Consider the following 23,528-nt stretch of genomic DNA (forward strand, 5'->3'; position numbering starts at 1 on the left):
AATAATGTAAAGTTATCAATCAAGTCTGAAATCCGGATTTCAAATCTATCAATTATTTATATATTCTTTTAACATTGTTGTTTGACCTGTGCGTTGATATTATCAAGCACAATAAATTTTGTATATACAATAGTGTTTCATCTTACCACTTACCAGGATCAAACTTACTAAAAAAAATAAGTTCAATATTATAAACTCTCTGGTACACATCTCGTATATATGTTAAAAATGATACCTTGATCAATTTGGAATAAAAATCCGATGATACCAGAAAGCAGATAAAGAGTCAAACTGGTTCAGCATCCATGATACGAACCTAAAACTTCTTATATCCACCATACTCATAACCCCATCCCAAGAAACTTTATAACATCAACTCGGTGGAGTGAGCAGCCGTTAAAAGACTAAAAAGTTGCAGCCCTTGAGGCTAAACCAACGCGATCTTGCTCTCTCCACCAGGGGGCTTGCGGACACCACCAAAGTAATCCCTCCACTCGAACTTGCCATCTTCAAATATGTTGCTGCCACTCATTTCTTTCAACTTGGCCTCACTCGATGGCTTCTCAGCATATCCTGGAGGAACATCTCCTCTGAACATGCCAGTTCCTGTCAACTCAGCAAGCTTCAGGTCATGAATTTTACTAGGTATCTTCACCTCGGCTTCCTCGCCAAACAAGATGTTGCTTTGATCTCCAGCATGCTGCAATTGAGCTATGAGATTTAGTTCTGATTAGAACATATGAATGCAGATGAGAAAGCAAGAGATCTGAAGGAAACAAAAAATTGAACATCTCATAAATTCGACTCACATTAGAAACTTTGACAGAAGTGCGTAAAGCTCGTGGAGCAGGCTCGCCCATATCTTTGCTTTCTTTTGGTTCCACATTGCGTGCAGATGCCAATGATCGAGGAGGAATTTCAGGAGGGCGGCCAAATATGCCATTCCCACTAAGCTCCCTGCATTTAGCATTAGACAGAAGCTTCCTGATTTTGCTTTCCGACCCATTTTCTAGTGTTCCGCTAATTCACGCTATTTCCCAACCTCTGGGACACTGGTGGTTTTTTAGGAGAAATTCTTTCAGCGGTGCCAAATGATATCTGGCTTATTCCATTGGCAGTTTGCTGTCAGTGAAACAAGAAAAGTTATAAAGAAAACATTTAGGTTTGGTTTTTTGACTGCTCGACAGACAGTACTGGTGTGGTTGCCATCCAAACCCTCTTGGAATTTTTATACTTATGTTTCACAAAAATATGATTTCATCCCCTCCAATTTATTTAATTAACTTTCACATCATCTCCGTCCCTGCACCACCTTTGTCAACGCATGCTGATATATATATATAAGGTGATTATGGCTAAAACATAAAAAAAAAATGTATGTATACCTGCACAATACGGACAGAAGTTCGGCCCTTAAAATTACCATCAAATTTACCTGGTTCTGAATTACCATTTTCTCCAGTTTTTTGCTTCCGGTCATTTCCTTCATTTTATATCCTGAACAAGGTTTTCTGGAAGAAGCAAACAATTTTTATTCCTATTCGTGCAACTTAACATTGATTTTTTCTTTTATCGGTCCAGTCCCCAGGGGAAACTAGCTAGTATTTACTTCAATGCCAAATATTTTTTAATTTTGTGAATAAATAACTATCAATAGAGCAAACTTCGATGAATTACTGGAAAATATGCATAACCCAGTTACAAATGGAACACAAAATTATACGTGCTTTGGTGTTTGTTTCTTCCGTGGTTTCCTCGTATTGGTTTGGATGCTTCTGACAAAACGAGGCATTAATAATACCGAAACACGCTTTAAGGACCCATTTGAACAGCATTTTCAATGGCCATATCAGACGATGAAATTATGTAGCATGATTTCAAATCATCTCACTGCTGCAGTTAGTGATTCGTAATCAAGATAGATAAAATAGTATGAATTTGAAATCATTTGAAATCTCGAGTCTGTCTCACTTTATTTATTAGTACCCATGGCATACCATCAGATTCACTTTATTTATGCATCAAATTAATTTTTATGTTTTTGCTCAAAAAAATATTTGTTTGTATATTTATCAATCGCTTTTTTATATATAAAACAATCTAGATGTGCATGCTATAAATCAAATAAACTCGTCTCACACAAGTAAAAAAAAGTGAGTTTAGTACGAGAACTTAGTCTTGTATCAATTGCGAGCCACAATTTAAAATTAAAAGCATTTTTAGAAGCATCTGAACGATAGAGTTGGAGGTCAAATTCAAAATAGAACGTTATATAATTAGCGCGTGCTACACTGCTTGCAAAGATGAGCCCAGTGCGAAAAACTCGTAATCTAAATAACAAGAATTACACCCAATACCATCCATGCAAATACAACCTCCATCCCACCTTCTCAAACCTCGATCTATCACAGAATCTTGAATTTTCACAGCAATATGAACTGCTGCTGGCTTCGAATCTTCATGAACACGTCCACTCTTTGGAATCATCAAAACCCATTTCTCAATCTTCATATTTCTTGATTCTACACACTCTTTCCATGTAACTTCAGCTCTTCCCACAAGTTTCGAGCAAAGAAATGGTGTTGGGTTCCTCTTACGCAGCTCAAAAATGATGCTTTCTTCTTCTTTAAGGAAATTCGCTGAGTTTTCTTCGGTGGACAAGCAATTTAAAGAATAAGTTTGATCCCAAACCAAGTTGGATTTTGGTGAGATCTGGTGGGTGTCTAGTTTAACCATTCTTTGTTTGTTTCCTGCGGGGAGATAGCATCTCACGAACAAGTCTCCGGACGATTTGGGATCGATATTTCTAGCTTGGATTATTCTCAGTTCAAAGTTTAGCAAAGAAGAATACTGCGAATCCATGTGATGATGGAGGCTAGCTCAGCCTTAATGGGGCATTTATAGTTGCTATACGCCTATACGTTATGGACAAACAATGACGGTAATGGTATTGCTTTTTGGAGGAAAATTGACGCATCCTTGACTAGTTGTGGATAAGTGTTAAGCAATTAATTAATAGTATCTTAAAATCAAATCCACTTTAGTAGAATAGAGTAGCGCCTCAAGTGGATAACAAAATTTAGTGACGATTCTCTTTAATTTAATATGAGATCTTTGGGATTGTGGAAGGGTTAAAAGCCCTATAAGAAAACAAAACGACCCTATGGCCCAGGGAACATCATTCAACCGTAAGTGCGATTTCACAAAATCAAAACATGAGGATGGAGTCAGACAGTACATATTACAAGTAAATGAAGTAATGTTATTTTTAAATTATAAATGTATCATCGGTTTTGGTTCGAATTTCAGTCAGCATTGCGTTGGTGTGCTAGCTACAAGTGTACCATTTTTTTTTATCATTAAAATTGGGTGAAATGTGCCCATTTAAATGTGATAGGAATGAAAAATCTGAGTTCTAGAAAATCAAGCTTTTGGACTTGTAATCCGCGATCTATTCTAACCTCTTTAGCTGGATTATTAAAATAATAAATTAATTAAGAGATAAAATACATGAAACAAAAATTCTATAAAATGAAATAAATAGGGAATAAGCCTCTAAGAATCAAAATGAAAATTTTAAAATGAATATTTAAATGAAAAAGAACAATTGCTATACATAGAGGAATTTTAGAAAACATAAAAGACGTGGCTAACAACGGAAAAATATCTTTTACCACATATATAAAAAATGAAAAGAGCATAAAACTCTTTGTGAAAAATAAATAATCATATACGTACAACCGTGTATTCTTAAAAGAAGAAAAAACCAATCGTCTTTTTTTTCTTTTTCTTTTTTTCATATGCACGACATAAAAAATATGGTTATAAATAAGTGAACTATTATTAAAATAATCACCAGTCGACCAATACTGATTTATTATTATTGTTGTGGTTACTTATCAATCAAATTTTTTTTTTAACAAAAATACAATGATAAATAATCAAAAATATAATTTTTATGAATTTTTATTCAGTTAAAATTTTAAATGTATTTAAATTTGTATAAAAAATTTATTTTTATTAACTTTTATTTCACTTTTTAAAATAAAATTTGGGTACGATGCCAAAAAATAAAAATTAAGAACACGTCGTTATATACAATCATTTTCTTCACAAGGAGTCGTATGCTATTTTCGTTTTCACAGGGCTTATGATCAATGTTTTCCCGGCTGATAACAGCGGAATTCAAAGAGAATGTAATACTAATTTAGTCGATTGTTGTAGACATTGATTTCGTGGATAATTCTTAGAGGTTGATGTTTCTTGAGAACTTGCAGCGGTTCACTTAGGAACCGAAGGATTCCCCACCACTAGAGAACATACACTAGTGGGAAGTTACTGGATTTTATGGGTAGAGACATTCCCCACCAGATGCCACTTTCCACTTAGAAAAGTGGTTTGGCGTATACTTGAGGATCTAATGGGTGATTCTCCCAAGTACTTAATGGTAACGCTAACAAAAAAACTCATCTTTCCACTACGATTTAGTTTCTCATATCTCATCGGTGCTCTCTTATTTATTCTATTTTATATAGCAAGTAAACTTGGTCTTTCGGAAAAGAAAGATTTGATATTAATAATCGGAAAGAATAATTTAATATTATTTTTACAATAGATTTCTTTCTATAATGTTGTTACAGTAAAACACATACAAAATAACAAAAACAATTTTTTTGTAAAAAATGTTAAATTTAATTTGAAACTGCTACCACATCCAAGCAACTGTTTTTATATGTCTTAATTTTTTAAAGGATTCAAAAAAAAAAAAAAAAAAAAGCTCAAATGGGTAACCTCCAAAATCGAGACAGTCGAGTAACCCCGTCTGTATATGTAACAAACCACATCTAGCTAGTGCCTACTGCCCATTTAGTGGAGATAATCAGATTTACACGTAGTGCAGTAATGTTGATAATCAAGGGCCAGTATTATACAAGCAATAGTGTAAATATTTGGCTTTACAACTCATAATCCTCTGCCAAAAAATGTTGGGTCCCTCCACAGAAAGTAAGCAGATCTAAAGAGAAGATACACTTAAAAGGAACACATGAAAGAGAGAGAGGCCAAAAGTAAAAGCCAACAAATTCAAATGGCTAAGTGTAAGGCTGCAATGATCCTCAAGACCCCAAAAACACTTGCTTTTATGTATATCACACGTGTAGATCAGTATATGACGTGTCATAGAGCAGAGATCATGACAATCACAAAGAGTACAATAACTATAATATTTTCATTTGTGTTTTGACGTTTAAATTTAAAGACAGAGTAAGTATCAATTCGTATCACTATAGAAATACATATATATGGATCAGTGCATTAATTCTTGTGATCCCTGATGCTCATCGAATTCATTAGTGCACTCGCAATATAGAACAGTTTCATCACGATCTGCCTCAAGATGCGTGTGCATACGAAAGGGTTCACTTACACAGAAAATTCAGAGACAATTTGGCATCACCTAACCCGAAAAGTTTCCCAAGATTATTGTAAGAGAATACTGAATACATAATACTGATTAAATAACAAATTGCTTACCGAGTAACACAACTTTGCCAAAGGCCATTATTGCTTAACAATTTCTCGTGCCTGTACAGAGTTTTCTATTCTAGTGATCTTTGCGCTCCATCCTATCCCCCAAACGAAACCACTAATGGGAAATTTATTGCGTGCTCTACTTTTTACTTTAGCTTAAATTGACAACAATCTTGTAATCTGTAATTTTGGTTTAATTCATTTGAGGTAGTTGCCAATGTTTCAGGAATGGCAAATGTTGCAACAATTCGAAGGGATTGGGATATGACATGATGAAGTTAAACATGTAGCAGGATACGTAACTCACTGGTCAATTGTTCGAAGCTCCCATGCACCCTCACCATCAATCAGCCTTAACTCCACCGAGTGGAATGGAATTAACGCAGGGCGCTGGAAAAAATGCAAATTTTTAGGGGTTGAGTTTAATTATAACTTAAATAACATCTCAAGACAAAATCTTTACAGATCATGTAATTTCACTGCATAAAATAAGAACGGAGAGATTCTCTACCTGAGAAGATGTTATAACTGTAATTCCTGAGTTATTTGCAAGCTTATAGAGGTGTTCTTCAACATCAACACTGGTAGCACTGTAATGGAAAGAGCAAATTTTGAGTATAGTGTAACAACACAATGGGGGTTTTAAATCTAACAAAGAAAAAGTCGAAAGACAATTATTAGTTTGCTTACTTGGTGCATTCATCAAGGATGCCGAATCGGGGTTTGTGAAAAAACAATCGTGCCTTGTAGAATAGCAAAAGATAATATTGATAAGTTTGCACAACTCCCTAGAATTATGTAGAACAAAAATATTGTCACGGAAAGAGAACTGCAATTAGCATTACCATGCCTAGTCTCTGCTGTTCCCCAAGGGATAAAATATCTTCCCAATTCTGGTTAGTATCCCACCCACCTTCTCTTTCTAAAAGATAGAGTAATTTCACATTCTCTAAAATAGTTCTGAGTTGTGCATCCAACGCGTTTCTGGCATCAACAAATTTGTGGCCTAAATAAAGGCATCAAAATGAATCAGTTTAGGGGGAATTACAGGTGCAACTTCAACAGAATTGAATAAAGAGATGAATAAAGTGAATGCTGAAAATTAAAAAGGAAAACAGAAGCCATCACATGGAATCGGCAGCCGGTTAATCGATTTGATCAATTTGTAAATTATATATCTGACAGTATATTTTTAAAGTTCAAATGCAGGTAAAGAACTGACCACGTGAAGTTTATTGTTAACGTATTCCTTCCACATAATTAAGTTCAAAACATCAATGTCCATTTACGTGATTAAATTTAGAACATCAATGAAATACTTCATTACATGATGAATATATAAGCAAACTGGAAACCGTGGGCAGAAAATAATATTACCTTCTTCAATTAGGTCCCCTGCCCTTTTTTCTGCTTCTTCACATGATAGAGGATATATAATTTGATCCCTTAAGGTTCCTAAGCATGTATATGGTCGCTGAGGCACATAAAAGAGACTGCATCTGGATTCAGAAATCTGTTGGCGTGGTTTGATAAGCCTTCCATTGACTACAGGCCAGAGGCCCCGAAGGACTCTAAAAATGGAACTCTTTCCACTCCCATTAGGACCTTCAGAAGACAATTTTGTCAAAAAAATAAATATATAACTCCAGATGTCATCAATTTTATGCAGGGATCTAACTTTAGAGACAGAGTAGTAAGGTGACAGTCCACCAACCAGTAACTAGAAGGCTTTTCCCTGAGACTATGTCACACGTTAACTGTCTAGCCAACATTTTTTGAGCTGGGGTGATTATATCAACCTTAGAGAACGAAATAATATCATCAGAGCGAGATTCAGTATGTTTAGACCGTAAAGCAGACCCATCATCACGTTCTTCTGCATACGTAGCAACCTTGTCAGCCTGACTAGTATAAACATCTAACTAACTTTACAAAAAGCTAAGAATGTAAACTCAGCTATTGTAACCACCTTTGAAGCCAGAAACAAAGTCCTGAAGCACCAAAATCATATTTTGTGACAAAGAAAAAATCAGAATATTTGCGTACAAATTCATTATATATCAACAAAATCCCATCCCATACATATGACTACAAGATGCAAAAGTTATATAACAAATCACTATGGTATGTTCAAGAAGCTGCAAGATCAACTGCGTTATGCCTCCCAATTTTCACCTTGAAAATAGCAAATTTTCACAACTGTACTTTACAGGGAAAAAAATCCCTCTCGACCAACAATTGTAAGATTGACAAAATTGTGCTTTAATCCAAAAAATCTGGGAACACAATGAAAGAAGAAACAATTTTAGCATACAATTCTCCAATAAGAGATGTGCAGCTGCTCAGAAAATGAGCTATTAAGGAATTTCAATTCAACATCCCACAATAAAGTTCATATGCCAACCGAATGAAGTTGCACATTCTCCCAAATAATGCCCCATTAGTTGAAAACTATTTACTGAAAAAATAAAATCAATACCTTTATTAGTTGCATGGCATCATATTAAAACAAGTGAAAATCACATAAAAACAAGAAAGAAATAATATATACCATGTTGAGCAGCATCTAGAAGCTCATCAAGCTCAAAAATTCGATTTATACCACCAGAAAGCTCAAGGAACTTTCTATGTAGCTCAAGAATGTCGCCAAAAGCCAGAAAACTTTGGGATACTACAGATGCTAAGAATCGTAGTGCATGTGCCAATTCACCTGATAAAAATTGTGCATAATTAACATTTACACAACAAAAAGTTCGGGTACAAATTTTTAAAAAGTCACCAGACTCCTATCACCTTGAGTTGAAGACAATGCTCGATCACCTTTGTGCTCCATTGCATACAACAAGCTCAATCCCCAAGTAACATTATGGGGAAGTTGCTTAGTAACGAAGTCATCTAGTATACCAAATAGCCATTTCTTTTTAAGGAGAAGCATTGAGTGATTAAAAAGCTCTTTGAATCTGGATTCAATCATCTGTAGGCACAAGGAGATTTGATCAAGAATTCAAGACTGCAAGTCAGGTACTAGGAGGCTGAAGAAAAGCTAAAATTGCCAAAAAGCTACCACCCACCAGGGTAGTAAGGTAAGAAGCAGTAGCTATCGAGTTCATGGTATTCCTCAACAACAAACCACAGATATTATAAGACTTCAAAGTACATGACAAATATTACAAGGAAAGCAGGTGTGAATATCCTCTGAAATCGGTGACGTCTTTATTCATTCACACGATAATCCATATTAAATTGACTTGGTGTCGGAGAAATAAGAGGACCATATTAAATCGACTTGGTGTCCTAGAAATAAGAGGAGATGGATAAGTAAATTACTAATATGCCTTTTAAGCAAAGCAAAGTGAATTTCAGTTGTTCCCATTGTTACCCATATAACTAATTTACATATTTAATGCAATTGTGAAGTTTCAGAGACCAGATTAAACCCAAAAAACTCGTTCTTGGCGCTCTTTCATTTCATCATATTATCATCCATTGCCTTTAATTTCACTTTCACTACACCAACTTTCAAAAACACAGATAAACTGATCATTGAGAAATAAAGAAATAGATGGAACCAAGCCTATGGCTGGAAGAATTCCGAACTTTGACACACAAAAGACAAACTTTAACCTAGATTGTGCAACAAACTTTTAGGCTTCACGATGATGGTTTAAAACCATGGCAAATAGTTCAAAGAGAGGAAATGCGTACAAGTTTACAGCAGAAGATACAGAGTGATATTAGATTAAAACCTCTTTCTCTCTGGAACCACCACCAAAGAAAGCAACGGACTCAGCATGTGTACGTAACCTTTCATGCATGTACCTAGCATGCACACCAAGTATAAAGTAAGTTTGAATTTTAGAAAATATACAAACAAGAAATTGCAAGGCAAAAGCACCAAATAAGAAATGACCTGAAAGTTCCTTCCAACTGTTGCTCACGGCTTGAAAGATCACCAAAGTCGGGAGTAACAACCCTTAGGAAACCCAAACCTAGCAACATGTAGGCATATAAAATAGCAACTCCTCTTTGGCCAGTTAATAATTTCATTCTCCAGGTGAACCTGAAAACAGAGGACTTTTTAGAAAACTAAAATAAATTGGATCCTGTAAATAAAGAAATTTTTTAAAAAGCTCACCATAAAATATCCACAGTTGGCTTTACCATTCCAGTGACCAGTCCAGATAAATCTGTGGTCAACTTTTCCAAGTCTTGCGTTAACCTCTGGTCTGCATCAACATTCACTCGTGACATATGAAAAACCTATGGAACATCCATGAATGGTCATTTTCTGTACTGCTGAATTTGGCATCCAAGTTCTTAAATAAAAAACCATAGACTGAGAAGAAAAGTAGCTGCTTAACTGTTTCAACATCCAACAATCTATAATTATTTACAACCAAGTTCCCTTCTTGTTAAATCAAGTACTTGGTTTCTCTACTTAATCAATTATTATAATATCCATAAGCATACAAAATATTTATAGTGTTCACATATGTAATTTAATGCTTCGGATATTTCACTAGAACTTGAAGAGCTCATGAATATTTGAGAATATGGGATGTTCATCTGAAAAGAAGTGTTCCCCAGTGGCACCGCCTACAGTCTAGGTGCATAGGCGCCGCTTAGACGGTTTTTCTTTTTCACTTAAATATGTGATATTTCTTGTTTATCTCCGTATTTATCCAATAATTACTTCATATCGGATTAAAACACAAAATCAATAACATATTCTTCATCTTTATACGATACAAATCGATTGAAAAATATGTCAAATAATCTTTTTTAAAAAAATAAAAATTAAAAAAATTCTATAGGTGGCTTCTAAAAATCGAGGCAGTGAGCGACCGCACGACGTCTAGGCGGTCCAAGGCGACGCCTTTTAGAACTCTGCTCAATGGTAACTTGGTTAGCACCATGACACAGTGTAACTTTACACATAAATTAATCCAAGACATGAGTATGTTATGTGCATGAATTTCTGTTACCATTTAGGAGGAAAAATGGATCCTCGTCGAATGATGGTATGATTCAGTATACGGTTACACACATCAGCTTAATATGAATAAAACTCATATAATTGAATTTAGAACCTTATAATATGCGCTTCTTCTCAAGTAATTTTTGAGCAAGTGCTTGGTTAGCCGAATCCTCCATCCAAGTGCAAGCAAATCAGTTAGGTGCCTAAAAATAAAAGAGAGAATCATTGAACAAACGGCATGGAAGAAGTAAAAAGTTACAGCATGCATGCCCATGAAGAAGTATTATATTCATGAACTCATAAAATTCTTCCTCGTTTGCTATATGTCGTGCAAATCAGTCTTGACATTATCCAGTCATTAACACCACGTTTAAGGGCATGGAGCAGCCATTCCATTCACTATACACATTCAAGGTTAAATAATGAATTGACGTATTTATACAATTTATACCCCATAACTATCATGATCACTCTGTGCTTAACAGTTTCTAAGATGTCATGTATAAGAAAACATAAAAAACCTTTCAGATGGACTAACTATCCCATGTGATCAGGGAGGGAGGGAGGGAGAGAAAAACACAATGGGGCAATTTATTTTTGAACTCCATGTTGGTTTTTCTTGTTACAACAATTGGAACAGATAATAGAATGTAAGAATCTGAAAAAGATATTTTCAGGTATAATTTATAAAAGAGCATTCATATTGACGTAACCAATACTGCACAGACGACACATCAGGTTGGGTCAAAATTATGCTCAAACGGGATGAGATACAGAGAGGTCAATGATGCAGTCATTGATTGCTTGAATATTATCGGTAAGATAATGCGTACAAGTCCATATGATCTTCTGGAGATAATAAAATTACCTCAAAGATGGTGCAACAAAGGAAGATGCAGCACTTTGGAGAACACTCACACCAATCAACCGAATAAAGGCTGCTTTATTTTGCTCAAGAACGTACTTCACAGTTGTCCCTGAAAATGTAATAGAGTTTACAAACAATAATAGCATAATTCCAAATTCCAGTAGCAAACGAAAATTCAATGTTAATAGATAACAAAAAATACCATTTAAAGAAGCAATTCGATCAGATATCCAGGTTCTGGATAACACAAGCACAGCAACTGCAAGGAGTTGAGCCCCCTGTCTGTCAAACACTGTTGGAACCTAAAACGAACAAAAGGTCAACAGAAGAGTTCCGGGCACCTTGAAAACAATCCTGAGAAAACCGTATTTTGGTTTCTGAATAAAACTTTTACTCTACAGTTACAACATTATGACCAATGAGTAAAGTTACCGATATATGAAACTAAAGAAAGCGAACTTCCAAACACCACAATCCATCGACCAAGAAGATTATACAGGTAAATAACACAAACTCCAGTAACCATAGTCTTGCAAAAAGCATGAAACCAATGGGCAACCAGATATTATCCCAAATAATTGCTGAACTATATGACAAACAAAAGCAAAGTCACTTTTATAATTATTCCTCTCTAAACGATGACCCAGGGAAGGGGATATGAATTGAATGAGAAATACTGTAGACCTACAGATGTTGTCAAACAAACCACAGCATCATGTCTCACATTCCTTCCTCAAACATACTAAAGAGCCAAACATGAAACTGTCAATATAACGTGAAGTCAACTTCTAAGTCCTCCTTTTTGAACCTTCATGGTGAAACCAGGTTCCATGCTAACGACGACGACACATAAAAAATTTGATCTTCGTAACTTCAATGCAAGAAACTTAGCTAAAAACACCTATTAAGGCCCACAATGTTTCTATCTTGGTATTGTCAAAGCTTGCAATTTCTTAGAGCATGCACCATAATTTTAATAAATCTGACAAAGATAATCTACAACATGATAGACAGTGCAATACAAAGGCATCTATAGAGATTTTCAGAAGTGAATAATACTTACTATTATTTTAAACATGGAAGCCACTCTCAGAGGCAATATCCTTGGAACACTTTGAAGTTGTGGGAACACGGCAGATGGATAATCATATCTCTCGGGTGGAGATGCTTCTATCAACTCCGAAGAATATGATTGCGTCCTAGACACTGAAAAGGCTGAATCCTGATATTTGAAGTCACCGGGAAGAGCAAGTAACATGAGGATGTGGCTAGAAAGTGAACTTATCGGTACTTAATAATAGATGAAGGTCAGACCTTCTTTGAATTAGCAAATGCACGTTGCACAGTTAACGCATCATTTTGACGCTCAGTCCCGGAGTTCTTCTTACTGAACTCAGAGTCTCTAATAGCTGGAGAATCCGGACTACAAATTAGATGAAATGGTTAATACACAAAATTATCAATCATCTTGGTAGAAGATCTATAAACAGCCCCTATCACAGTCCTTACCTTTTACACTGAACACTCCAGCCTCCTTCACCGTCCAAAGATAGGACTACATCATGAAATGCAACTAATGCAGGGCGATGAGAGATTGTGATACATGACGTTCCCATAGCTCGCACTTTAGCACAAAATCTTTCCTCCATATCAGTAGTCACAGCACTTGTGCATTCATCTAGGATAGCAAATGTGGGTTTGTGGTAAAAGAGACGAGCCATTCCCAATCTTTGCTGTTCACCTAGAGATAATTCGTCACCCCAATTCACCTCCTTATCAGTTGGGTAGCGCTCCAGCAAATACTCAAGATCAACCTGACAAAATGGGGGGTGGATTTTAACCGTGAGCCTAGTCAAAAGTGTCATCATAATGATTGCACATTGCGTAATATATCGTAACAGATATTGGATTGGGTAAATCTCTTACATTTTTCAACAGCTCCAACATTTCAGATGGTGTAAGAGACTCAACCTCCTGATCTGCTGTAAGAGGATAAATTAACTGGTCCCTCAGAGTTCCAACTGCTGTATATGGCCGTTGTGGCACATAAAAAATCTCCTTATTTAGATCAGAACCAATTCCAGGTTTCACAATATGACCAGAAAATAATGGCCAAAGGCCACCTAAAACTCGAAAGAGAGAGCTTTTTCCACTTCCATTTGGACCTTAAATTGGAAGGGATATTGTCAGAAGGTTACATGATGGTGCTATCCCAAAAATCGATGAGCATAATCTGTTATACTTAGATTAATCACAACCTTTATGCAACAATAAAACAATGGAACAATGACTAATCGAAGGAAACAAAATTATTTCATACTTTGATACCGTCCGATGACAATGAATTTGATTACTAAGATTTATGAGGGGGGAAAAAGAAATAATACCTACTAACAACACAATAAAAGTTGTATAACAAGCATTGTATGTTGGCTAGACCATATTCTAAAATAGAAGATAAAGGATATTCCGGACCAAAATCCACAAAACTTATCTCTTAGTAGAAACATGTCAGAACTAGTGATTGAAATTTAAATATCAGGAATAATATTCTATGCCGAATATAGATCAAATTTTGGTTAGACCAAGAACCTCTGTCCAGCACATAGTCAATCAAATGCAGCATATGATTTTGACAAGCTTTAAATTTTGATCATCACATGCCCGTGTGGCCACAAGGGAGAATCCTATTCCTCGCCCTGATCTAGCGATATTGACAATCTAGCTAAGTCTGGCTGGTCAGAAGAGTGCAAATTTTATAATATTTCAAGATTCATTTAAACCAACAAGAAAGGAAGGACAAGCACTGGAACTAGGTATACTAGAACAAAGTGAAAAAAGGACAAGCAGCTCCTTCTTTCAGTAGAAAAATCAATTAAAACAGGATAGTAATACCTGAAGAACGTGTAAGAATTTAGATAACCAAGTAAGCAAATAAGTAACTACTATCGATGGAAAGGACATACCAGTTATCAAAAGATTAGAACCTGATTCCACCCTTAGAGTCAAATGCTGAACCAATACATTACCAGTTGGTGTAACAACCTGCAAAATCCAATGTAGTTTAAGGATCATGGGGAGGTTGACTAAACAGTCAAAAAGGCCAGGTATCCTGCTACCTCAACATCATCAAACTCAATGTAATTTGCTTCGCTGACATAGTTCCTGCTTCCATCAGTTTTCTGAGAAGATCCATCTCGTGTTGCAAGATCTCTAGATATAGCCAAGAGTTCATGAATACGATCCGCGTAACCACTGAAAATTGAAAAATCAATTTAGCCACCCCCACACATTGAAAATTTATAATGACCTACAAGCACAATCTTTCCACTTGCATCATAAGAAAACATGGACAGAGATCACATCAACATGCCGTTGCCAAGACCGTTTGAATAAAGGTGACATATTCGACTTATTCAACATGTAATTCCTGCAGTAATAGTTTACATGACTATTGACAAAAATAGATCATAATGAAGATATAGCTATTGTGAAATGTGAATAATTATCTAAATAAAGGAAAATAATAAAAACTATTTGCATATTTGAAAGAAATAAACTCATCGGCCAAAGGGCACAATAAGCCTCATTTAGTAGAACCTAAATCCTTTGAACTTCTTCAGTGCGATAATAGTGAAAATAACCATAAGAAAGGCATAAAGTGTGAAACAAACAATTGAACTAGGAGTACCTCAAGCGATTGAGTCGTCTTGAGCTAGTAGAAAGTGTCCCCAAGGACTGGAATAATGAAATTATAACACTAGTATGATATCTCAAATTACTCAACATCTCTGCACGGCCTAATGTTGAAGAATCAGGTCTCAAATCACCAGCAAAAAAAGGCTCAATAATCAGGATAACAGCAACAGTGGCACCAAGATACTTGAGTAAGAAGTCTTGAATCATGCCAAACCACCAATGATCGTGAATAACTACCCCCATATGCCTCACAAGAGTCTCAAATTTCTGCTGAATGTGAAAGTCTTCTCTAGCTTCGCCACCATATAATGCTATGCTTTCGGCATGGGTTCGTATTCGTGAATGCAATTGCCTATATTCCCCTCCCAGCTGTTGTTCCTTGGACGTGAGTTTGCCAAATGCAGGAGAAAAGTTTCGGATTGTTGCCCCTGCCCCCAACACATAGGCCTAAAAGTAAATGATATAGGTAAGGAGCGAACTGTTTGCTACAATAACAATGGCATCATTAAGGGATCCAAAAGCGAAGTGATAAATTATTTCGTGCCAGGGCATAGGATTACCAAGATCCACAAAATATATTTTGGGCTTGCATATGAACATAGACGCCAAGTGTAAAGCATCCCATCAGTAACAGCAATTAGATCTTCTTGCACAAGGTCACTCAACTCTGAACAGAACCTTGGTATGTCACTCGCAATTCGTTGTTCAGGGTTGGTAATCCGACCATCAACATGGGACATTTTGTAGTATACCATGCTCTGAAACCCAACCAACAAGCAGGTTAACATTTCTAACTTCATATCCGGATCAAAAGATATTCACTCAATAACTTTGGGGGCATTTTTTAATTATGCTTGTCATCAGACGAAATCTTATTAGGTCAAATCACGATGTGGCTAACATTAAACAAAAGTAAATGGAATCCAAAGGCTGTGCATATAATTGCACCCGTCACAGTAACTCAAGAATCAGCAAAATGGATTACTAAATTAATAATTATTTCACCACTGCGAAATGCGAACACGGTTGTTAGGATCACAAAAAACAAATTTATGCCTGATATATAATTGAGCAAAATCAACTAATGAATCCACCTGAGATTCTATAAAAATATTAACACGTAGTAAATTTTTCAAGGCTTTTGGTGTTTCAATGCAGTACTTGATGCATAAAATTAAAACACATTATGAGGCAGTTTATCATGCATCCTTAAAGAGTCATCACTAGTAGAAAAAACGCAAGATCATGATGTCTTATCAAATGTAACAACACACGAGATTCTTTTGTGTCCAAACTTAGTTAAAGAATAGAAACCCTAAAGCCTAATATTAGTCCAAAGCATTAAATAAGAAACGTAGTTTTTACAAACAACTGAAAGATCAATGTTTCAAAGATGAGAGCCCTAGCTCTAACACTAGTTTAAACAACAGCCTATCCCCAAGTTGAAGTTGCAAGAGATATTGTACACATAAAAAATGTATAGTGATCAGTAAAGAGAAAATGTAATACGATGGGTAACATTGCTATATTCGATGCTACCCACAGGATTTTACCCTTCGGGAAGTATCTAACGTCGCAGTTATAATCGCCGTGAAACTTTCCAAATTTTGTGGACGAGAAAATATAAAACTACCAAAGCAAATGTGAAATTATATCATACAAGGCTATAAGCATTAATACAAATCCAAACAATCATGTTGCGATTCTGTTAGCATTAACAGAAAAAATCAAAAAATAAATACCTGAAAATATTGAGCATGGGTAACCTTTGTCAAAATTTTTCTGAAACGTAAACTTAAAGTCCCTGTGATGTACTTAGAGGTGGAACTCAGCGTAGACAGAAGAAAACACATAAATATATTTTCAATAATAAGCCGAATAAACAGAGGTACACGTCGGAGAAAAGCAGCACGAAAAAGGAAGCCTTGGACTTTAGCCAGTCTGTTGCTCACAGCAGTTCGAAAAACCTACAAAGTCACAGAGGAAAATAGATACAGACTGACTGCAGTACAGACGACAAGCAAAAAAATCGGATGCTTTAACATAAAATGAACACACTCAAATATTTGAAAGGTGTCATCTGCTTCATTATTTTGACTAAAAATCCTTTATTCTAGCTCTGCTTTATTGTAATTATTTGGTGCAAAATGTAGCAAATGAATATGAGAATGAAAATGCAAGGCAAGCAAAGAAGAAAAAGGCCGCTCATGTAGCCTAGCATAATCGATGATGATTTTTTTAGCATATTATTTAATGTATCATGAACTTTTTAATATTTTTTATATGACTTTCAGGAGTCAAATCTAGACTGAGCATACATATTCAGGCTGAACCTACGATTAAATTCAGGATAGTCGTATACAGATCATAGCACAAGCAGACACACTCTTGCTATATTCCATTTTCAGGATTAGTCAGGTGGAAATAATTTCAGTCTGTAGCAGTTCCGTGGCTGTTGCCAACTGATCAATTAGTGGGTAAGCACCATTTGTTTCCCGCGTCAAGCTAAGGAGCTTGACTTCTTGTCGACTTTGGTTCATAAAGAAAATATAATAGTAATTATATGTGAATGGAATGCTCAATTTCAGTCCATCCAGTCTCTTTACAAATGAACATAGTGAAATCAGCAACACAACAGCATTTACAACACTGATAATAGAATTGGTCTATCAAGAAGAAAATGGTGACAACCGAAGGCAGATGCAGCAATGGAGAAGATGATAAACGAACATTAAATACTTCTAGCGCTACTCCTAGGTATGAAACGTGTCTTCTTTAAAAAAATTAAGAACTTTACCGCAATAGCCACCAGGGACAAAATATTTATTGCACCCGCTCTTCCCATGCGAGATAACAGAATAGCAGCCAAAACCTGGAGGGACCTCAAGTTTCCTCGTTTCTGCCTACCCTTCTTTACGTTATTCTCTTTTCCCATTAACTCATCTGATTGTTCCTTGTAGTCCTTGTCCCCGTTAGAATGACCAAAATTGTTTTGTCTTCTACGGCTGTTCCTTGAGTGCATGTACGCAGCTGCAGTTCCACCAGCCACAACAATACCAGCTGCAAGCAGTAGAGCTTTTCTGCAGAAGCAAATTTGAAAACAAGATGGTTGTAAGGCTGCGATTTCAACTTTGGACTCAGTATGTCCTCACAACAACAACAATAAAGCCATCGAAGAGAAACAACTTGACAAAAAAATTTCACATCAGGTCAATACTACCTCTCTATGTTCGAGGGAAAAGGAAGGAAAAAACATCAAGAACCCGAATAAGAGAAAGAAACTAATGCGTAGACATCCATGTACATATATAAGCAACTTTCTTTAATTTTCCTTTCTTTTTGCGTGTTTCTTTTAAGTGGGAGGGAGGGGTGTTCCAAATGGAAGATGGGTATCATCTCGAATACTTTCAACAGTGAGCGGATTTTGAGAAGGATAAAAGATAGAATGCCAGAATGTATCCGTAAAGAGTATTTACACTTTCAAATGGTTAAAAAGAATAATAGCCAGAAGAGAACTTTCATTAGATACTTGAACAGAATAAAATCACAGTGAATGTCATTCACCTTCTTGAGGATAAAAGGCCTCTGCCATGCTCAGTGAGCTGTAAAAGCTGAAGAGAAGGCATGTCTTCAGATAACCCCCAGTAGACAATAAACCAGTGGTGAAGTTTACTGTCTACTTGCGTTGGCCACAAAGATTATTATATCGAGTTTATCCCCTGTGAAGTTCAAAAAAAACCTGAAATTAAAGACAAAAATATTGATGGTGCCCAATATAGAGGCCTTATTCAAATCAACATTAAATATGTACTATGCAGCACAGAAGCATATGTATGCATTATTCAAAAGCTACAGATTGTAAATCTAGTTAATAACATTTATCTGGCGGCAACACTAGTTGCAAGAATACTAACGATATTTCAAGGAGTCTGAGCACGCGCGGTTCAATAATTATGAACTAAATAAAACTTTTCCTATCATTATCAACTTATCAATCCAGTCATAAAAAAATAAACAGAATTGATACAGAAAGCAGAATACGTTCTCCCCGCTCTAGGGCCTTTGAACAGTTTTCGGTGTTAAAAGATAAAAGGTAATCAAAAGTAACTAAGAAGTAACTAGTAAATTCCACATGAAAAAAGACTAACCAACAAAAAAAAAATGAGGCGTAAATTCATCTGAAGCTCAGATACCAAGCACATATGGATCAACCAAACCCAAAACTTGACGTGCCTGCCTTTTCATTGAAAAAAGTAGTAGATTCATCTAAAATTAGCTAACCCGATCATTCTGAGGGATGGTCATCACCGCCACGCGGAAATCAATCACTAGCCAGCGTACTGCAGCTCCCGAGTAATCGATCGGTCCGAAAACACAATTAAGTCCAATTGAAATCAGAGCAACTGTATGCTTATACGTAAAAAGCAAACAAATATCCCAAAAATGGGAAATTAGGGAGAAATTATTGCGAATTTATGGAAAGACGGTAGGGCGTGTCGAGTCTTCTCTTCGGTTTGGGCTTTAAATTTTTTTTTTTATATTTAATAATTACATAGTAAGTAATATAGACCCTGCGGGAAATCCCGGCCGCTTGAAAAGTTTCCTGCCCTTCCTTTTAATATTTGTTTAAAAATTTCTTAAATTATATTTTTTAAGTTATTATTTTATATATAGAATAACTCAAGTAAATTAAAATTACAAGGAATAAAATAAGAATAATAACATTAAATATTAATTATGAAAAGTTGATTAGAAATGTAATGGATATATGATTTAATAACAAGTATTTTATATTATAATAATATAATACGAATTATACGACATAATTTAAAAAATATCGCTTCGGTCTAGTTGAGTTGCGACCTAAATCAAAATGTATTTGATTTTAGTGTCATCAAACCTTGGTAACTTTATCATGTTCGTTAATCGTCGATTCAATGTGCAAAGATAGTTTTGATATTACTTATTTAAATGACCGAGTTAACATCTTAAAGTTGATTTTATGTAATTAATTCAGATTCAATAAGATAAATCTTGGAAATATCCGGAGCATCAAATAGATACACGGGTCATCTTTAGTTTGAGATTTAGATAGTCAGGAAGCCGGGAAGGTTGAGCAAAGCCCACCAGCGTGAAGATCAACCTGGGTAGTAAGAGTTCACAGGTATGGAGCGCTCTGTCTTGATCATCATTTGGAGGTCTTTCAGCGCACGTGGGGGTAATGTGACTAGGCTGAAGTAGGTATGAGTTGTCAGACTTTACAATATCAGTGAACAGAAACGTGAGTCACTATCTCGTCATGAGTAGCAGTTGGGCACTAAAAACAAAGTTATCATTGACTTCTCTCATATAAATATCAGGTTTCCTTAATATTAATTTCTTCAGATATTTTTAATAAACACGTATGCTCTATATATATTCGCTGATTTGAGCGTCGGAGTGGCTACGCCGGAGAATATTCTGGCGCCTCACTAATGATATTCGTTATCTTAAGTGTGCAAACATACCAGAGCCCGAACACCCCTCATCCAAGATATAATATATCAAGACAGGAAGCAGCCCGACTAGTGTTATTTCTCACCGCTCTGAAACTCAATTCATCCGATCATCATCATAATATAATTTTTATCATGAATTTTAATTTAGACATAATCAATACTACACTACAATATTGTGCCCTTTATTTATGAATGTTGGTATATGTTGCTTTTTTAATTTTTATATATATTCAGAAGAAAGAAGTACATACAGTATATACAAAATTGAGTATTTGTTGTTTTATCAAAAATCATAACTGACGATAACGTTATAACTCAAAAAATTTTAAAATTTAAAACAACTAAAACATCATATTTAATTGTTCTACCCAACATGAATAATTATTTTACCCAACATATAATATTAGATAAAATTTAGAAACTAAATTTTGGCTGATTGGATCTTGTCAAACCACTAATTGGCTCCCAACTCCCAACCACAAACGAATTTTATAAGTTCCTTAATTTATATGAATATTTGTTGACAAGAAGTAAGAGCCTACGAATAAAATTTTCTATGTTATTTTAAAAACCAATTTCCGATTGAAGCCCAAAACAAAGAAATGAAATTTATCCATGATGTTTTTTACATTGCAGTTATTGGACATTCGAATAAAAGTTGACCTCGCAATTTTTTAAGTTAAAATTATATTTTCCAGATAAATATTTTATAAACATAAAATGCGCACACTGACCCCAAAATCTGGTCAAGTTATTAATATTAATTAATAATTTCTACTACATACATATGTTGAGATTGATATTTCTACTTTACGACACTTATTAATTTTTACGAAAATAACTTATCTATTTAAATAAGTAATATTTTTTATATCTTTTACTCATAACTATAATATCTAATCCAATTTAGAAATTCAAAAATTTATATATTATATTTACAAATTACATATTTAATATAGTTGTATTATATTAGTCAAATAATAATTAAAAACTATAATACAATTTTATGAATCAACTCGATCTATTAATAATCATGATTCAAATATATGCAATTGTGTGTCTTATAACAATAATAATAAACGTACAATCGAAAATTATTACTAAACGTACAATCGAAACTTTTATTAACTATATTTAAATGAATTACAAAGTTTTGAATGGTAAAAAAGGAGAAGCAAATCATTTATGCTTCTGGTTAATCCATAAAATAAATATAATATATATATATATTAAATAATACATTTGACTAACTCTTTTTACCTTCTTCACCGCCCTCGTGTAAATAAGCCTTCTTCCTCCAATCAACCCTAGCAAACAGACAAATCACGAGGAAACACGTGGCATAAAGAGAATGGACCTTCCAACTTGTCTTGGGCAGTTGATGCAGCACCGCCCTGTGAAACACCGTCATGTAGTAATGCAGCCCGACGGTGAAGCCCACAAATGTTTGGGCCAGGCCCAATATCTTGGTGCCCAGCCCAGTCTCGGTCGAGAACACAAGAATCAGGTACATCAACAGAAGAAGCAGGTACAACACATACGCAAGAGTCTGCAGCACCTGTACACACACATACGTGGACCGGGAAGTTGCGTAGAAGAACTTCAGCGGCTCAAGCCCAGTCACCAGTGAAGATAAACAGAGTATCGTGAAGTATATCGAGAGGTAGACTTGGATGAAAATTAAGAGCTTTTGCAGTGAGAAATAAGCTTTGATTCTATTAAAAATGAGTGAAACGAGGATTAAAGGGATCAGAATGAAGGCCAACGAGACTAAAGAAGCAATGGTGGTTGCATATTTGTTGCCCACGTATGGCTTGAATCCTTTGGTGAATTCTTTGTTGTATTTGGTGATGTAAACCTGCGAGGTTTTGGAAATCTTTTCCAAATCTGGCATTATAGTTTCTTGAAATTTCGATGGGAGGTCTATGAACTCAGAAACCGGGTCGTCGTCATCTTCTTGATCGATCCAAAAAGGGTTTTCCTTTTTTTGGTCCTTATTAGGCAGCTCTTTACCCGGGATTTTGGATTTGGGCTTGGTGACACCCTTTTCCAACAGGGCTTTGGTTTCCTTGGTTGTTTTGTTCTTGTGTAGATCTAAGGATTTCTTGGTCAAAAGTGAGCCACTTTTTGCAGTAGTTGAGTTTGAGGATGATTTTTTTGAGGTGGAATTGAGTTTCTGGAGCAGGGATTCGAGGGTCGGACCGGAATGTGTAAAGGGATACAAATCGGTAACTTTGGCGACCTTGGTTTTGTTTTTGGATGGATCAGAGAAAATCTTGGCAACTTTGGTTTGATTCTTGAACAAACCACTGATGTTAGTGGTTTTGATGAGCTTGGTTTGGTTCTTGGGTGAAAGTGAAGCTGGTTTCACAAATTTTGTTTGGTTTTTGGTTGTGCTCAGACTGGTCTTTTTCTTGATAATAAGAGGCTCATCTTGATCATCTGTCTCTGATAACATCCTTCTTCTCTGGGATGTTTTTGGTTGGTTTTGAGTGTATGCAGAGACCAAAGTTGAAGCGAAGAAAATGAGGAAGAGTAGACAAAGAAAAGGTACCTTGTTATCGCGGCAGGTTTGTTGGAGTGGAGCCATTTTAGAAAAAATTGTACTGAAATCTCTCAGTCGGAAGATCCAACAAGGGGTTTTACAAGAGCTCCATTTGAATCTGGAGAGGTGGTGTGAAATGGTGGGGGGAGGGAGAAGCTCACACACTACACTATTTTAAGAGTTTAAATTTGTACTTTTGTAAGTCGATGCTTCATGCTTTATGGGTTTTTTAAAGGAAATTGGATCGGATACCTATAACTACATGCAAAGTATAACCAACCCCTTTTGGGAAAACAAGAAATTACCGGATTTCACGCGTCGGTGTCCGATATCTGTGCAACGCACCGTGATTACGATATTAAAAACATCCCAATTAACCTTTCAAAAAAAAAAAAAAAAAAAAAAAACAAA

General features: G+C 35.5%; 4 protein-coding genes across 6 annotated transcripts; all 4 read right to left on the minus strand.

Moving 5' to 3' along the window:
• Window positions 1–220: 220 nt before the first annotated feature.
• On the minus strand, window positions 221–1,511 carry LOC140960698 (uncharacterized). Its single transcript, XM_073418949.1, has 3 exons — window positions 1,386–1,511; window positions 810–1,122; window positions 221–700 (listed from the first exon to the last, which is right to left on the minus strand). The coding sequence occupies exons 2-3, from the start codon at window positions 858–860 to the stop codon at window positions 428–430; spliced, it is 324 nt and encodes a 107-aa protein (XP_073275050.1). The 5' UTR covers window positions 861–1,122; window positions 1,386–1,511; the 3' UTR covers window positions 221–427.
• A 731-nt stretch (window positions 1,512–2,242) lies between these two features.
• Window positions 2,243–2,908, minus strand: LOC140960708 (uncharacterized). The gene has a single exon (XM_073418956.1). The coding sequence runs from the start codon at window positions 2,860–2,862 to the stop codon at window positions 2,287–2,289; it is 576 nt and encodes a 191-aa protein (XP_073275057.1). The 5' UTR covers window positions 2,863–2,908; the 3' UTR covers window positions 2,243–2,286.
• Window positions 2,909–4,829: 1,921 nt separating this feature from the next.
• Window positions 4,830–19,597, minus strand: LOC140971004 (ABC transporter D family member 1). Of its 3 annotated transcripts, none has more exons than XM_073433032.1 (26): window positions 19,356–19,597; window positions 18,639–18,793; window positions 17,872–18,154; window positions 16,817–17,041; window positions 15,635–15,832; window positions 15,067–15,521; window positions 14,495–14,630; window positions 14,342–14,420; window positions 13,302–13,540; window positions 12,885–13,189; window positions 12,690–12,798; window positions 12,439–12,597; window positions 11,578–11,677; window positions 11,376–11,484; window positions 10,620–10,710; window positions 9,665–9,789; window positions 9,440–9,589; window positions 9,276–9,348; window positions 8,323–8,503; window positions 8,081–8,239; window positions 7,244–7,402; window positions 6,907–7,134; window positions 6,375–6,535; window positions 6,220–6,272; window positions 6,041–6,119; window positions 4,830–5,919 (listed from the first exon to the last, which is right to left on the minus strand). In XM_073433032.1, the coding sequence occupies exons 2-26, from the start codon at window positions 18,698–18,700 to the stop codon at window positions 5,833–5,835; spliced, it is 4,005 nt and encodes a 1,334-aa protein (XP_073289133.1). In that variant the 5' UTR covers window positions 18,701–18,793; window positions 19,356–19,597; the 3' UTR covers window positions 4,830–5,832. The 3 variants fall into 3 exon arrangements, with proteins under 3 accessions (XP_073289133.1, XP_073289131.1, XP_073289132.1); XM_073433030.1 differs by having other exon boundaries at window positions 7,244–7,405; window positions 19,356–19,596; XM_073433031.1 differs by having other exon boundaries at window positions 7,244–7,405; window positions 18,639–18,813; window positions 19,356–19,596.
• A 2,076-nt stretch (window positions 19,598–21,673) lies between these two features.
• Window positions 21,674–23,353, minus strand: LOC140971005 (uncharacterized). The gene has a single exon (XM_073433033.1). It carries the CDS (start codon window positions 23,160–23,162, stop codon window positions 21,819–21,821), a length of 1,344 nt encoding a protein of 447 aa, XP_073289134.1. The 5' UTR covers window positions 23,163–23,353; the 3' UTR covers window positions 21,674–21,818.
• Window positions 23,354–23,528: the final 175 nt, after the last annotated feature.

The sequence above is a fragment of the Primulina huaijiensis genome, chromosome 2, assembly GCF_012295235.1.
Source record: "Primulina huaijiensis isolate GDHJ02 chromosome 2, ASM1229523v2, whole genome shotgun sequence".
Lineage (NCBI taxonomy): Eukaryota > Viridiplantae > Streptophyta > Magnoliopsida > Lamiales > Gesneriaceae > Primulina > Primulina huaijiensis.

Coding starts and splice junctions, on each gene's coding strand:
- LOC140960698 (XM_073418949.1), bottom strand. CDS start 860: ATGGGCGAGCCTGCTCCACGAGCTTTACGCACTTCTGTCAAAGTTTCT. Junction 701..809: donor CTTCTGTCAAAGTTTCTAAT/GTGAGTCGAATT, acceptor GCTCAATTGCAG/CATGCTGGAGATCAAAGCAA.
- LOC140960708 (XM_073418956.1), bottom strand. CDS start 2,862: ATGGATTCGCAGTATTCTTCTTTGCTAAACTTTGAACTGAGAATAATC.
- LOC140971004 (XM_073433030.1), bottom strand. CDS start 18,700: ATGCCTTCTCTTCAGCTTTTACAGCTCACTGAGCATGGCAGAGGCCTT. Junction 12,598..12,689: donor CATTTGCTAATTCAAAGAAG/GTCTGACCTTCA, acceptor TTCAAATATCAG/GATTCAGCCTTTTCAGTGTC. Junction 9,349..9,439: donor CAGTTGGAAGGAACTTTCAG/GTCATTTCTTAT, acceptor TGTGCATGCTAG/GTACATGCATGAAAGGTTAC.
- LOC140971005 (XM_073433033.1), bottom strand. CDS start 23,162: ATGGCTCCACTCCAACAAACCTGCCGCGATAACAAGGTACCTTTTCTT.